We start from the raw sequence: 15256 nt of genomic DNA, 5'->3' as shown, positions 1-15256 counted from the left end.
CCTGTTCCTGATATTTTCCTTGTGCTGCCTGTGTTTCGGATTTCCTTACTGTTGTTCCCTGTGTGCCTGGATATTCAAATTATTACACTCGTCAGTCTGTAAGATGAGTTCTAGTTAAATAAAGACAAACATCTCTAACTCTCCCCTGATATTCACATCGATACCTAAACTCAAAATATTGACCAGTTTTCTTTCTAATTTTCAGACCATCACTTGTCGGTAAAAATGTATTCATATATGATTTATATTGGATGATGAGCTGTCATTTCATCCGGCTTTCTGCTCAAATTATTTTATCCCTTATAACATTAATTTTATTAAATATCTTTAGGTACCAACGATCAAAATAATCATCCATACCTCGTTCTATGCAGCAACATGTAAGTTAGAGAGTGACGAGGAACATTCATTATTTAGGGCCCGAGCACTGACAGGCACTGACAGACATTGAGGCCCTATTGAAATTGTAAGGATTATTATTATTCAGGCAAATTAATTGGCTTTTTGAGGGTTCTAACATGCTCAAATTCTTACCAAACTTTGCAGAAAATTAGAAAGTGGTGAAAATTTACGTATTCTGGAGTAATTTTCAATGGCTCAACGATGCCCCCTGCACCTCCTGCGCAGAAGTGAATTTGTTTTATATATTTTTTAATATATATATTTTTTATTGTTGGATTTTATGTTGAGTTACTGTGAGTAACTTTTATTTTCCTTGTGTTAACAGACTTGATGGATGTAGAATACTTGTGATGAGTGGGTGGACGGGATGTATGATGATCCATCTAGGATCGATTAAACCGTTTAACACTAACTGTCAAAGTAAAAGTACTTTTAAACCTGCTTGTATTAAACAAGTATTTATACAGACAAGATATATATATTTATACGTAAACTTTAGAGCCCATTAATTAATTGGAAATTCTATATAATTATTATATTAATACATATTTCTATATATATTAATGTATAATTATATAGATATATAGAATTATATAGAATTTCCAATTAATTAATGGGCTCTAAAGTTTATATAATTATTCATGCAATACATTTAATGCTATTGTGTGAATTTCTGTTCATCAAGCGACCGAAAGTTTATATGAGGCTTTCTTTTAAACACTTTTATTTAAAGACATATGTTCAAAATTCCCCATGAAAACATGTTAATAAAACAAATGAATCTCATTTCTCAGTGGCCATTGCAATCTGTAATATTTAAAAAATGTAGAATTAAAGAATGACCCTGACTGCCACTCACTCATCCAGCACTATGCACATAGACCCACTAGAGGGCAGCCCCTCATCATAATATCATTCTCCATCCTGTGAGAAAGAATGATAAGATGAGAACATGTACAGGGATGAAAAGCAACAGAGCACACGGATGTTAAAAGTACATTAACAGCATAAAATCTTCAAGAGAAAAAACAAACTGTAAAGAACCTTTTTTAACTATTATTATATTTGGCCTCCTCTGAAAGCCATTCAGCTCATTTTATTCAAATACTGTTAATGACGTAAACTATAGAAAGGCAGAGTGTAAATCATGAATTAATTAAAATCTAAATTCAACCATTTTTCTGTCCATCGGCCTTCACTCACTTTTTTTTCACTGGAAGAACCCTCCGAGATTTGCTCTTAAAACGGTCTGCCCCAAACCTATATTTTCTCACCAGCGCCAGCGCTCTGGTTTTGATCTCTTTGGTTTTCAGGGAATACACAATAGGATTCACGCAGGGTGGAAGACAAGAGGCCAGGGACAGGCTCAGCACTCGCTGGTCCGCGTCGATGATTCGCAGGTAAAACCCTACGGTGAAAATGGTGATGAGAGGAATGTAAAACACAGCGACGAGGATCAGGTGCTCGACACACGTGGCCAAAGCTTTGACCCGACTGTCCAGTGATTTCATCCTCAACACTGTCACTAGGATGCTGAGATAAGACAGAAGGATGAAAGTGAAGGGTCCAACGAGGACCAGGGAAGTGAACATAGAGGCCACAGACCAGTGCAAGGTGTAGTCATTACAGGCGAGTCGGAACACAGGTGCATAGTCACAGAAGTAGCTGAGAACTCTGACAGAGTTGCAGAAAGACAGTCGATTCATTATAGCCACAGAAAACGCAGAGATTCCCAGAGCAAAGCACCACACCAGGCCCACAATACAAGACATGCTCTGCAGGGTGTTAATGGAATTGTGACGCAGGGGGAAACATATCGCGATCAACCGGTCGTAGGCAAGTATAGCAAGAGCGCACGACTCTAGAGTCCCAAAAGCATAGTAGAAAAACATTTGAACCAAGCACAAGTTGAAGGGAATGAAATTGTCCTTCACCAGAAATATCTTTAGCATGCTGGGAATCGTGCACGTGTTCAGGATCACGTCGATCACTGCCAGGTTGACCACGGCCAGAAACTTTGGCGTGTGCAAACTGTGGTTAAAGACAATGACGTAGATCACCAAACTGTTGAATACAACTGTGACCACGTAGACAAACGCCAGGAAGATGAAGTAGACACTGATGGAGGGATACAACTGAAATCCTATGATGTAAAAGCCCGGAGGATGAACGATGACAGAGTCGTTTAAAACAGTCCTGGGAAAAGACATAGTTGAGCTCACACAGCTTCTTCAGTCTGAGAAAGAGAGAAATTCACAACATGGTACAAACATGGATCACTGAAGGTTTTACATCATATTAAGTTCAGTTCAAAAAACTCAGTCACACAATCTCACCTGATTTCCAGGTTGACTTCAACCCTGCGTTGAATCCAACTCCTGCAGCAGAAGTGTCTGCAGCAGCTGTTGGACTCTTTGACGGCAGAAAATATACTTTCCTCATTAATCTCCAGAGATTTCTACGTCAGACTGATACAGAGGAAGTCAAAGCTGTTTAATTGAATCCATAGAGAGCAGCACCAGAGGTCAGATTTGGATTTAACTGGATACGCACTCATAACAAACTCCTAGAGTGTTTTATAAAGTGCAATACAACATGATTGTTGTTAGTACTGTTCTTCTTCGTCTTCTTCTTCTTCTTCTTTTTCAAATACCAACCAACAAAAATAATAAAAATTATAATAAAATTGAATTTGCTGCAGCCATCATTGGGTTCAAGTATTAAAGACTTGATTTCATATATTTTATTTATAATGTGAACCACTTTCTTCGGAAACTCTGGTCTTTATCTTTTTATGTAACGATTGAGTTGATTGGTTCCTTTACCCTTCATCACCACCTTATAACCTTAAGTCATTTAATATCCCTGAAATGAATAATGGACAAAAACTACAATTGTGCAGGTTTGATTCAAACGTTGTTGATTCATGTGATGAATTTAGTATTAAGTCTGAGTCTTTGCTGATCAAGCAGCTGAGATCCAGTCCACTTTGACCATGAGCAAAGAAAACTGTCCGACCTGCTGAGAACGACCTCTGACCTTCTGTGAAGAGGTGAAGAAGTCAGAACTGTCCACAGTTTCTCTCTTGTGCTTGGTCACATTAAACTCAGAGAAGAAATGATGTCTCTTATTTAGATATTGAGATTTACTATTCCACCACATTCATGAGACACTTTATAAAACTTTGAGAACTTTTTTAAAACTTGGTTTTCACAGTGCAACAGACTTGTCTATTGCATCAAGTTCCCTGAGGATGAATTTCTCATTGAACAGACGATTGTGAGCAAACAAATGAGAGAAACGTCACCAGAGAGTCATAGTTAACGACCTTGTCTGAAACAACTGAAGCTTTTTGTGTTTAAACTTTACGCTAATTAATCACAGTTGCACCTATTAAGAATAAAAACAATTAAAAACTTGTGGGGAACAAGTGGATGTGCACAATAATGTTTTTATGGAGCTTTCATTATATGCAAAGTACATTCATTGTTCATCGCTGACTTTTTCATTGTGACGACCCCTTCCACCCTCACCCGGACACTAGGTGTCCCTGTTCTTTCAGAGCTACAGGTGGAGTGGGCGTCAGAGTAAATCAGAGCACACCGCGGCCAGGTGTGCTCTGTCCATTAAAAGGCCTGGCAGATCCGTCTCCGGGTTTTTCACACTGCCTCTGGGACGAGGTGTGCTCTCCCAGACGCTTCCATCCTTTTCTGTTTGTCTTGTGGAGACTTGGTTGTTGGCTGTTTTGGTTAATAAATATTCTGTAAAAGGCAACAGTTCACCCATGTCGTCTCCTCCTTGCCACAGTCGCAAGCCGGGCTGTGACAGCATTCATCACAACTAAAAAAGAAGATTTAAATTTAAGATTCCTATTTACTTTTATAATTACTCGTCCACTTGGATGTGTTTCATGGGGAAGCACTGATCTGTAGTTGGCATCATGACTTAGAGACTCTTAAAAGTCGTTCAATAAATAACATAGATAATAGTAATAATAACTTAAATAGTATTAATGATAATATACACTTTACACATTTTTCACTGCTATGATTCTTTAAACCAGTTTTTGTTGAGGTTTCATGTTCTACCTGTGCCGACCGCTTTACCCCTTCAGCCAGAGAGTATATGTGGTGCAATCAGAGTGTGAAGCATTACTGATGAACAAAATTATTCTTTTGATAAAAAGATGTTTTATCAACAGTTATATCACATCAACACAGTAATAAATCGGATATGTGGGGAAACAAAATACAGTTTAAATATTATAAAGCTTGATGTTACACGACAGTGTTATAATTAAACATTTACACATTTATAAATTCATCAGTTAACTCAACACAGCCAAAATAATATGTTTGCATTATTTCATATTAAAGTTGGGATTATTATTTGTCATACAATTATTTATTATATCAGGCTTTAAACCATTAATCCTAAATTATCGCTGGGTGTTGTTGACCCTCCAAGACTTTTTTTTTTGTAGTGTGCTGATTTTATGTTTTCTGATCAGTGCCAGGGCTCTGACTTTTATTTCTTTAGTTTTCAATGAATATACAATAGGATTCACGCAGGGGGGGATGCAGGAGGCAAGAGACAGACTGAGCACACGCTGGTCCGGCTCAATAACTCTCAGAAAAAACCCAATCAGGAAAATGACCAGTAGAGGAACGTAAAATATAGTAACAAGGATTAAATGTTCAACACACGTGGCCAAAGCTTTGAATCGACCTCCTAAAGATTTCATCCTGAACACTGTCACCAGGATGCTGAGGTAAGACAGAAAAATAAAGATCAAGGGAAGTCCGAGGCACATAAAAGTCATGCCAGAAGCTGCAGACCAGTGCATGGTGTAGTCATTACAGGCGAGTCTGAACACAGGTGCATAGTCACAGAAGTAGCTGAACACAGTGACAGATCTGCAGAAAGACAGTCGGGTCATTATAATGATTGTAAATGCCGTCACTCCCAGAGCAACACACCACATCAGGCCGACAATACAAGACATGCTTCGTATTGTGTTAATCGAGTTCTGACGCAAAGGGAAACATATTGCAATCAACCGGTCATAAGCAAGTATAGCAAGAGCGTACGACTCCAATGAGACACTGGTATAATACACAAACATTTGTACAAGACATAGGTTGAATGGAATGAAGTTATTCTTCATGAGAAATATATTTATCATGCTGGGAATCGTGCACGTGTTCAGGATCAAATCGATCACTGCCAGGTTGACCACAGCCAGAAACTTTGGAGTGTGTAAGCAACGATTAGAGACAACTACATAGATCAACAAACTGTTGAAGAGAACGGTGACCACGTAGACAAAAGCCAGAAAGATGAAGTAGACGTTGACGGAGGGAATCTTCAAAAATCCAATGATGTAGAAGCCTGGAGGATGAACGATGACAGAGTCGTTTAAAACAGTCCTGGGAAAAGACATATTTGAGTTCCAGAGGCTGAGTGCTGGAGGTCGGCCTCTGTGTGAAGGCTCTTCAGTCTAAAGAACAAGGACATTAACATCATATTCTACATTAGACCTCAATACACCCATGGACGCATGTATAATCTAATTCTCATTACATTGAATATAATCACAAAATACATGCAAAGCAGAAAAATACAAATCTGACTACTCCATACCTGATGCTGTTAATTAAAGGATTGTGCAGCAGCAGCTCTGTCTGATGCTTAATCCGCACACAAACACATCTGACCAGGGAACAGTGGAAGATATATAATGTCCTCATCGATCTCCTGAGATAAAACTCTTATTATTGAGGTTACTTTGATCCATGGAGAGCAGGTTGTTGTTCGCTCCGACTGAACTTCTCTGGTGCTCAAAATAAACATCCAATTATTGCTCTGAATGATACAAAGTGAGTTTGAGCATCTCATGACGCCACTTTCAAAAACATGCAAACTTATCAAAGCCAATGCAGAAGTGCAAATCACAACATGGTACAAACATGGATCACTGAAGGTTTTACATAATATTTAGTCCAGTTCAAAAAACTCAGTCACAGAATCTCACCTGATTTCCAGGTTGACTTCAACCCTGCGTTGAATCCAACTCCTGCAGCAGAAGTGTCTGCAGCAGCTGTTGGACTCTTTGACGGCAGAAAATATACTTTCCTCATTAATCTCCAGAGATTTCTACGTCAGACTGATACAGAGGAAGTCAAAGCCGTTTAATTGAATCCATAGAGAGCAGCACCAAAGGTCAGCTTTGGATTTAACTGGATACACACTCATAACAAACTCCTAATTGTTCTAATCTAAATGATTTGATTAGTTCGATCCTCTCACTGTTCTTTGATAGAACTGTTTAACTGAATGTGCAAGTTTGATTTAAACGTTTTTGAATCATGTGATAAATTCAGTATTAAGTCGGAGTCTTTGCTGATCAAGCAGCTGAGATCCAGTCCACTTTGACCATGAGCAAAGAAAACTGTCCGGCCTGCTGAGGACGACCTCTGACCTTCTGTGAAGAGGTGAAGAAGTCAGAATCTTGTTTGTTTATTTATTTACATATTCCACTTTACATATGCACATACTCTGCACTTTTACTGCTTTTTTTTGCACTTCTGGTTAGATGCTAAACTGCATTACATTGGCTAAGTACTTGTACTCTGTGCAATCACAATGAAGTTGAATCTAATCTAATCATCTAATCTAATCTGTCCACAGTTTTTCTATTGTGCTTGGTCACATTAAACTCAGAGGAGAAATGATATTGCTTATGTAGATACAAATAAATGTACTCTTCCACCACGTTCATGAGACACTTTATAAAACTTTGAGAACTTTTTGATAACTTGGTTTTCACAGTGCAACAGACTCGACTATTGCATCAAGTTCCCTGAGGATAAATTTCTCATTGAACAGACGATTGTGAGCAAACAAAACGGTTCTAATGAGAGATACGTCACCAGAGAGTCATAGTTAACGACCTTGTCTGAAACAACTGAAGCTTTTTGTGGTTAAACTTTACGCTAATTAATCTCAGTTGCACCTATTAAGAATAAAAACAATTAAAAACTTTTGGGGAACAAGTGGATGTGCACAATAATGTTTTTATGGAGCTTTCATTATATGCAAAGTACATTTAATTTTAACCACTGACTTTTACACACTCTTAAAAGTTGTTCAATAAATAACATAGATAATAATAATAATAATAATAACATTAATAATAATAATAATAATATACACTTTACACACTTTTCACTGCTATGATTCTTTAAACCAGTTTTTTGTTGAGGTTTCATGTTCTCCCTGTGCCGACCGCTTTACCCCCTTAGCCACAGAGTATATATGGTGCAATCAGAGTGTGAAGCATTACTGATGAACAAAATGATTATTTTGATAAAAAGATGTTTTATCACAGTTATATCACATCTATACAGTAATAAGTCAGATAAGTGGGGAAACAAAAGACAGTTTAAATATTATTAAGCTTGATGTTACACGACAGTGGTAAAATTAAACAATTACACATTTATAAATTCATCAGTAAACTCAACACAGCAAAAATAATATGTTTGCAATATTTCAATGGTAAAGTTGTGATTATTATTTGTCTTAAGACTATACATTATATCAGGCTGTAAACCATTAATCCTAAATTATTGCTGTGTTTTGTTGACCCTCCAAGATTAGTTTTTTTGTAATGTGCTGATTTTATTTTTTCTGATCAGTGCCAGGGCTCTGACTTTTATCTCTTTAGTTTTCAATGAATATACAATAGGATTCACGCAGGGGGGGATGCAGGAGGCAAGAGAAAGACTGAGCACACGCTGGTTCGGCTCAACGACTCTCAGAAAAAACCCAATCAGGAAAATGACCAGTAGAGGAATGTAAAATATAGTAACAAGGATTAAATGTTCAACACACGTGGCCAAAGCTTTGAATCGACTTCCTAAAGATTTCATCCTGAACACTGTCACCAGGATGCTGAGGTAAGATAGAAAAATAAAGATCAAGGGAAGTCCAAGGGTCATAAAAGTCATGCCAGAAGCTGCAGACCAGTGCATGGTGTAGTCATTACAGGCGAGTCTGAACACAGGTGCATAGTCACAGAAGTAGCTGAACACACTGACAGATCTGCAGAAAGACAGTCGGGTCATTATAATGGTTATAGATGCCATCACGGCCAGAGCAACACACCACTTCAGGCCGACAATACAAGACATGCTTCTTATTGTGTTGATCGAGTTCTGACGCAAAGGGAAGCATATTGCAATCAACCGGTCATAAGCAAGTATAGCAAGAGCGTACGACTCCAATGAGACACAGCTGTAATACACGTACATTTGTACAAAACATAGGTTGAATGGAATGAAGTTATCCTTCATGAGAAATATCTTTATCATGCTGGGAATCGTGCACGTGTTCAGGATCAAATCGATCACTGCCAGGTTGACCACAGCCAGAAACTTTGGAGTGTGTAAGCAACGATTAGAGACAACTACATAGATCAATAAACTGTTGAAGAGAACCGTGACCACGTAGACAAAAGCCAGAAAGATGAAGTAGACGTTGACGGAGGGAATCTTCAAAAATCCAATGATGTAGAAGCCTGGAGGATGAACGATGACAGAGTCGTTTAAAACAGTCCTGGGAAAAGACATATTTGAGCTCCAGAGGCTGAGTGCTGGAGGTCGGCCTCTGTGTGAAGGCTTTTCAGTCTAAAGAACAAGGACATTAACATCTTATTCTACATTAGACCTCAATACACCCATGGACGCATGTATAATCTCATTATCATTACATTGAATATAATCACAAAATACATGCAAAGCAGAAAAATACAAATCTGACTACTCCATACCTGATGCTGTTAATAAAAAGATTGTGCAGCAGCAGCTCTGTCTGATGTTTCATCCGCACGCGAATACATCTGACCAGGGAACAGTGGAAGATATATAATGTCCTCATTGATCTCCTGAGATAAAACTTTTATTATTGAGGTTACTTTGATCCATGGAGAGCAGGTTGTTGTTCGCTCCGACTGAACTTCTCTGGTGTCATACAATTATTGCTCTGAATGATACAAAGTGAGTTTGAGCGTCTCATGACGCCACTTTCAAAAACATACAAACTTATCAAAGCCTATGCGGAAGTACAAATCACAACATGGTACAAACATGGATCACTAAAGGTTTTACTTAATATTTAGTCCAGTTCAAAAAACTCAGTCACAGAATCTCACTTGATTTCCAGGTTGACTTCAACGATTTCTACGTCCGACTGATACAGAGGAAGTCAAAGCCGTTTAATTGCCGTTTTCTTACTGTATGTTTATTGTATGATCATTGTTTTGTAGTGTTTGTGTACGTTTATTGTAGTTTTCTGTGTGTTTTCCTTGTCTTGTGGTGGGTATGGCGTCCCAAGGGACGCCGCCGATGTCCCTGAGACATGGCGTCAGGCTGGTGCCACAGCTCAGCTCCACAGTGGAGCGCAGGTAGTACACAGGAACATCTCTTACGCTTCCCGGATGAATAAAGCACTGGTGATATTTTTTAAAGATCTGGACTCTTGAAAGCGGGTTAACAGTAGAGGAGGAGTTTATTCAGGTTTCCCTGCTAGCGGTTGCTTCAACCCGGATCACCGTGTCCGACGTCCCTCCTTTCATCCCCAATGAAGCTCTGGAGCGAGAGCTGAGGCGCCTCGGAAGAGACCTGAAGCTAAAACATGTCCAGTCTCTGCGGAGACAAGCGTTTATGTTTTTGGACACTGAGTCTCAGACACTGGACGTGTCTTTCCGGGTTCGACATGGGGAGCAGTTTCATATGGGGTACGCAAGCTCGGGAAGTATGAAATGTTTTCAATTTGGGGAAGCGGGACATAAAAAAGTTACGTGCCCGCACAGAAGACGGGCATGCTTCTGCGGCTGCGGCTTTTCATGCAGTTGTGTCGACGGACTCATTTTAATCTATGGTTCTCCAAGGGTTGCGCGTTTCGCAAAGCAATTCGCCGCCAGAACACTAGGTGGAGTAACGTTTTTGTCGAAGACGACCTTAGAGGCGCCTTCTTTGTGTGTGGCCTTCTGGGCGTCCTTGTATTCCGTCAATGACGGTTATACAAGTGGTCATACTTTCGGATCTCTTCTGCCAATAGTCTACTATTTGGTCCATATTAGTTTTTCTAAATCTTCCGTGGTTTCTGCTGGTATTATGGGGCCTGAAACCAGAAATGTGACTCCGGAAAGGATGTAGTTAACAGACCAATCACAGCCTTGCGGGCTGCGTGAGGCTTGCGTAGCTTTTACGTATAGTTAAAAAAATTGGGTGACGCATGCAAGCACGCAAGAAGGGGTACGCAAGCAGGCAAGGGGTACAAAAGGGGCTCTTGCGCTGGTAGTCCTTTCGTGTCTGTAAAAACGCAGAAGCATGCGCCAGCCTTAAGCCTGCTGGTCCGGCTGCGGCGGCTCCGGCAGCTGCTGGGTTGGCTGCGGTGCGTCCGGCTACGGACGGGCTGGCTGCGGGGGGCCGGGTGGATGCCGGTCCGGCTGCTCTGGGTCCGGTGGGTCCGGGTGCTAGGGGTCCGGCCGCTGCGAGGGGCACAGAGTTTTCCTCGGCAGCGCCTGTTTCAGAGGCCGGTTTTTGGGGGACTGAGTCCTTGGTAAGGGTGGAGCAGAGAAGCAATAAACAGGTAGCAATAGAAAAGGTGTTTTTTGCCAATGTGGAGCAGGAGATGCAGCGAGGTCCTGCACAGAATACGAATCTAATAATGTTTCTGAAGCAGACAGCGTCTCCCTAAGCACTGATTTATATTCGTTAAAAGAACGATGTGTATGTTCAAATTGTTTTCACTCTACGCTCTGCTTTGGCCAATCGGCTCTTGGCTCCTTCACTGCGAGCTAAACACTCATCAAAATCACGACTGTTTGCTGTCCTGGCTCATAAATGGTGGAATGAGCTCCCCTTCGGCATCCGGACATCAGAAAGTTTACACATCTTTCGCCGCAAACTAAAAACATACCTCTTCCGACTATACCTTGAATGAAAAGGAAAAAAAAGGAAAAAAAATTACTACCAATTTAGTAGCACTTAAATGGCACTTACTTATAGTATTTTGTAGTTTTGCTTTATTTTTGAAGAAATTGTACTTTCTTGATTCTTGTTGTTCTTGGTTTGTACCCTCAGGGTTGAATGCTCTTATTGTAAGTCGCATGTGATAAAAGCGTCAGCTAAATGTAATGTAATGTAATGTTTTTACACTCTGTGTTTCTGTTTCCTGTTTGATTTTGTAGTCTCTGTTCCTTGTGTATTTTATGTCTTCACTTCCTGTTCTGTGATTGTCTTCCCCAGTCCTCATGTGTTACACCTGGTTGCAATTGCCCCTGCCTTCCCTGTGTGTATATACGCCACTTTGCTTCCCTTTGTCCTTGGATCATTTGTTTTACCATGTTGATGTCTTGTCCTGCTCTCCTGTCCTGATCTCCCGTGCCTCAGTATCCTGTGTCTTCTGAGCCTCTGCACCTCTCCCTACCCTGTTTTATGAAACTAAAGGCTTCCTTCTCGGCCTACGTGTGTGGAAACAAGCTGAAACCATATGGCCACATGTGCTGGACCAAGCCTCCCAAACTCAGTCTCCCAGGGGACAACATGTTTTCTTTGTTCTTGGAAAGCTAAAGAACTCTGCCTCCCAGGGTGCAACATGTTCTCTTTGTTTCAGCAAACTTCACATAGAGGTGCGAAGTGCTACCAGGATCAGATGCCAATTGGTCACTCTGGCCACATGACCTGAGGGTCATCAGCTCTATAAAAGACCAAGGCTCCCCCAATTCTTCCTTTTTCTCCAATCCCTCGGAGGGCCAAAGGCTGCTCCAGCTCTCTTCTCCTCAACTCTTCAAGGACAGCAGGCTGTCCAGCCTCTCCTCTCCTGCACCGCCTAGGAGAGGGCCGGGCTGCTCCAGCACATCTCCTCTCCCATCCTACAACCGGAGGGCAAAGGTCGAGCTTCCCGCTCATCTTCTCAGGGAAACCTCCACGCATCTCAAGCTTCTTCTAAACTCCTTCCAGCGACTCAGTGTCCTGTAAGTAAGAACTTCGAACCAGCATCTGAGCCACAGTTCAACAGAACCGCGAAAGCAGAAACCTTACGACCAACCAGAGACTTCACACAAAGCCATAGCGAATGGCGAACTGCACAGCAACTTTCTCCCTTCCAAGGACTGGTAACATACTGGGCTTAATAATGACACTAGAACTAAGCAAGACTGTTTATTTGATTCTGTGTGGTGTTTTAAAGTGTGATATATGTGGTGTTATTGTAGTTACAAGCTAAATGAAAGTTAATGTGAGTCAGGCTCTACACAGACCCTGACATTTTCTAATTAGCATTCTCACACACACTGAATATCACTACCTTCGTACCCACTCCCCCACTCCAGAAGAAGGGGGGGGCTGCGACCATCTTAAAAGATCACAGGAAGGTGTGAGTCTTTGTTTAACTACCAGAGAGACCGTCTCACACACACACACAAACACACACACTCACACACACATCTTTGTTAGTTAGTATTTTGTTTAGTAATTGGTGTTTTTTATACTTATTATGTTTATAATAAATGTTTTCTTTTAAACTTGTCCTGTCATTAATGTTGCATAAGTGAAGTTTGCCAACTGTTACACTGTCAAGAACTCTATAAACCTTTACTGTTCATTATATAATCTTTAATAGTAAATATTAAGATTTCTAATTGAACTAGATCTAAATGAGACTGATCTTAATCAATAAATTGGCTATCGTTTCCCTTCTGTGAAGGGTGGTGCCCCGCGAGAACTTAAACAAACTAAAGTTATGATTTAATATTAATATTTTAAATATTAATGTTTTATATTTTATTTTAATAACCAAATTTATTGAACGCCTAAAGGCACACCAGCTTATGGTATCACTCCTAACCATTATTGCACAACACCTGTGTAAGCTTCCTGTGTTTTCTTCCTTGTGTTTTTGTTTCTCCAGTTTTCCCCCGTTAGTGTTTATCCAGTTTCTCCCTTTAGTGTTTGTTTTGTTTTGTCCCTTAAAGACTTTGTTTATTAAAGACTCAGTCCTTGATTATACTCTGCGTCTGGGTCCTACTGCTCCACCTCACCCCTGACACCTCACCCCTGACACATCCAGAAAGTGGTAGGGACCGACCTCCTGGATGGGAAGAGAAGGTACAGGCTCAGGAAGTGACTGCGGCAAGGAAAGGTCTCCCATGTAATATAAAATCTAAGAGAATGAAAAGTTGTAAATAGAACTGACCATAATCAGTCAACACTAGGTGTTTTCTTTCTGCTGTGTATACCTATTTGTCTTTTCACGTTGTATTCTTTATCCTCACATTGCATTAAGGGAAGTCTCACTGAATATAAACGGGGGTAGAAGTGCTCACAAGGCCAACTGGGGATCCAAGAAAGGGTTGTTTCCCTCCTTGAGTCAGTGGTCGGAGGTCGGCAAGGGTCAAATCAAGGTGTTCTGCCAGCAGTACACTTTCTACTCTACAGAAAACACAAGAAGAGCAATGGAGCAGCTAGAGACAGATATAAAGGAGTTGGAGAGTGTATCTGGAATTTTTAGCAGAACATCTTGTAACTCTAGGGTTGGTGTATGATGTGTGTATGCATGAAATTATTTATTCTTTCTTTTCACACAATTGAATAATTAAGATTTGTTTTGACAATGTGTCATAACTAAAGTTATTCAAAAGTCAATGTCTTCTTCGGCTGCTTCTTCTTCAATAACCATTAATAAAAATAATAATGATGATAAAATCAAATTAGCTACATCTATATTATGGTTCATGTATTGAAGACTTGATTTAATGTATTTCATTTTATAATATGTGAACCACTTTCTTTGGAAACTCTGGTCTTTATCTTTTTATGTAATGATTGAGTTGATGCTTCCTTTTCCCTTCATCACCACCTTATAACCTTAAGTAATTTAATATCCCTGAACAGCATTATTAACAAAAACTACAAATGTGCAGGTTTGATTCACAAGTTTTTGAATCATGTGATAAATTCAGTATTAAGTCTGAGTCTTTCCTGATCAAGCAGCTGAGATCCAGTCCACTTTGACCATGAGCAAAGAAAACTGTCTGCCCTGCAGAGGAGGACCTCTGACCTTCTGTGAAGAGGTGAAGAAGTCAGAATATTGTTTATTTATTTACATATTCCACTTTAAATATGCACATACTCTGCACTTTTACTGCTTTTTTTTGTATTTCTGGTTAGATGCTAAACTGCATTACATTGTCTAAGTACTAGTACTCTGTGCAATGACAATAAAGTTGAATCTATTCTAATCATCTAATCTGTCCACAGTTTTTCTATTGTGCTTGGTCACATTAAACTCAGAGGAGAAATGATGTCGCTTATTTAGATACAAATAAATTTACTATTCCACCACGTTCATGAGACACTTTATACAACTTTGAGAACTTTTTGAGAACTTGGTTTTCACAGTGCAACAGACTCGTCTATTGCATCAAGTTCCCTGAGGATAAATTTCTCATTGAACAGACGATTGTGAGCAAACAAAACGGCTCTAATGAGAGAAACGTAACCAGAGAGTCATAGTTAACGACCTTGTCTGAAACAACTGAAGCTTTTTGTTTTTAAACTTTACGCTAATTAATCTCAGTTGCATCTATAGAGAATAAAAACTATTAAAAACTTCAGGGGAACTAGTGGATGTGCACAATAATGTTTTTATGGAGCTTTCATTATATGCAAAGTGCATTTAATGTTCACCACTGACTTTCGCATTCATCACGACAAGTAGAAATGTTTAAGATTTTAGATGAAGATGCTTTTTACTTTTTTAAATAACTCGTCCACTTGTATGTGTT

At 39.8% G+C, this 15256-nt stretch overlaps 3 protein-coding genes across 3 annotated transcripts; all 3 read right to left on the bottom strand.

Annotated features, from left to right (window-relative positions):
- Positions 1 to 1601: 1601 nt before the first annotated feature.
- LOC133019813 (olfactory receptor 1M1-like) lies at positions 1602 to 2612 on the bottom strand. Its single transcript, XM_061086383.1, has one exon. It carries the CDS (start codon positions 2610 to 2612, stop codon positions 1602 to 1604), a length of 1011 nt encoding a protein of 336 aa, XP_060942366.1.
- A 2228-nt stretch (positions 2613 to 4840) lies between these two features.
- On the bottom strand, positions 4841 to 5848 carry LOC133019812 (olfactory receptor 1M1-like). The gene has a single exon (XM_061086382.1). It carries the CDS (start codon positions 5843 to 5845, stop codon positions 4841 to 4843), a length of 1005 nt encoding a protein of 334 aa, XP_060942365.1. The 5' UTR covers positions 5846 to 5848.
- Positions 5849 to 8060: 2212 nt separating this feature from the next.
- Positions 8061 to 9035, bottom strand: LOC133019953 (olfactory receptor 2AT4-like). Its single transcript, XM_061086550.1, has one exon. The coding sequence runs from the start codon at positions 9033 to 9035 to the stop codon at positions 8061 to 8063; it is 975 nt and encodes a 324-aa protein (XP_060942533.1).
- Between the last annotated feature and the right edge of the window lie 6221 nt (positions 9036 to 15256).

Source organism: Limanda limanda, chromosome 14 (assembly GCF_963576545.1).
Source record: "Limanda limanda chromosome 14, fLimLim1.1, whole genome shotgun sequence".
Classification (NCBI taxonomy): Eukaryota; Metazoa; Chordata; class Actinopteri; order Pleuronectiformes; family Pleuronectidae; genus Limanda; species Limanda limanda.
The sequence above is the reverse complement of the archived record's forward strand: the minus strand, read 5'-3'. Positions and strand labels throughout refer to the sequence as shown.

Coding starts and splice junctions, on each gene's coding strand:
- LOC133019813 (XM_061086383.1), bottom strand. CDS start 2,612: ATGTCTTTTCCCAGGACTGTTTTAAACGACTCTGTCATCGTTCATCCT.
- LOC133019812 (XM_061086382.1), bottom strand. CDS start 5,845: ATGTCTTTTCCCAGGACTGTTTTAAACGACTCTGTCATCGTTCATCCT.
- LOC133019953 (XM_061086550.1), bottom strand. CDS start 9,035: ATGTCTTTTCCCAGGACTGTTTTAAACGACTCTGTCATCGTTCATCCT.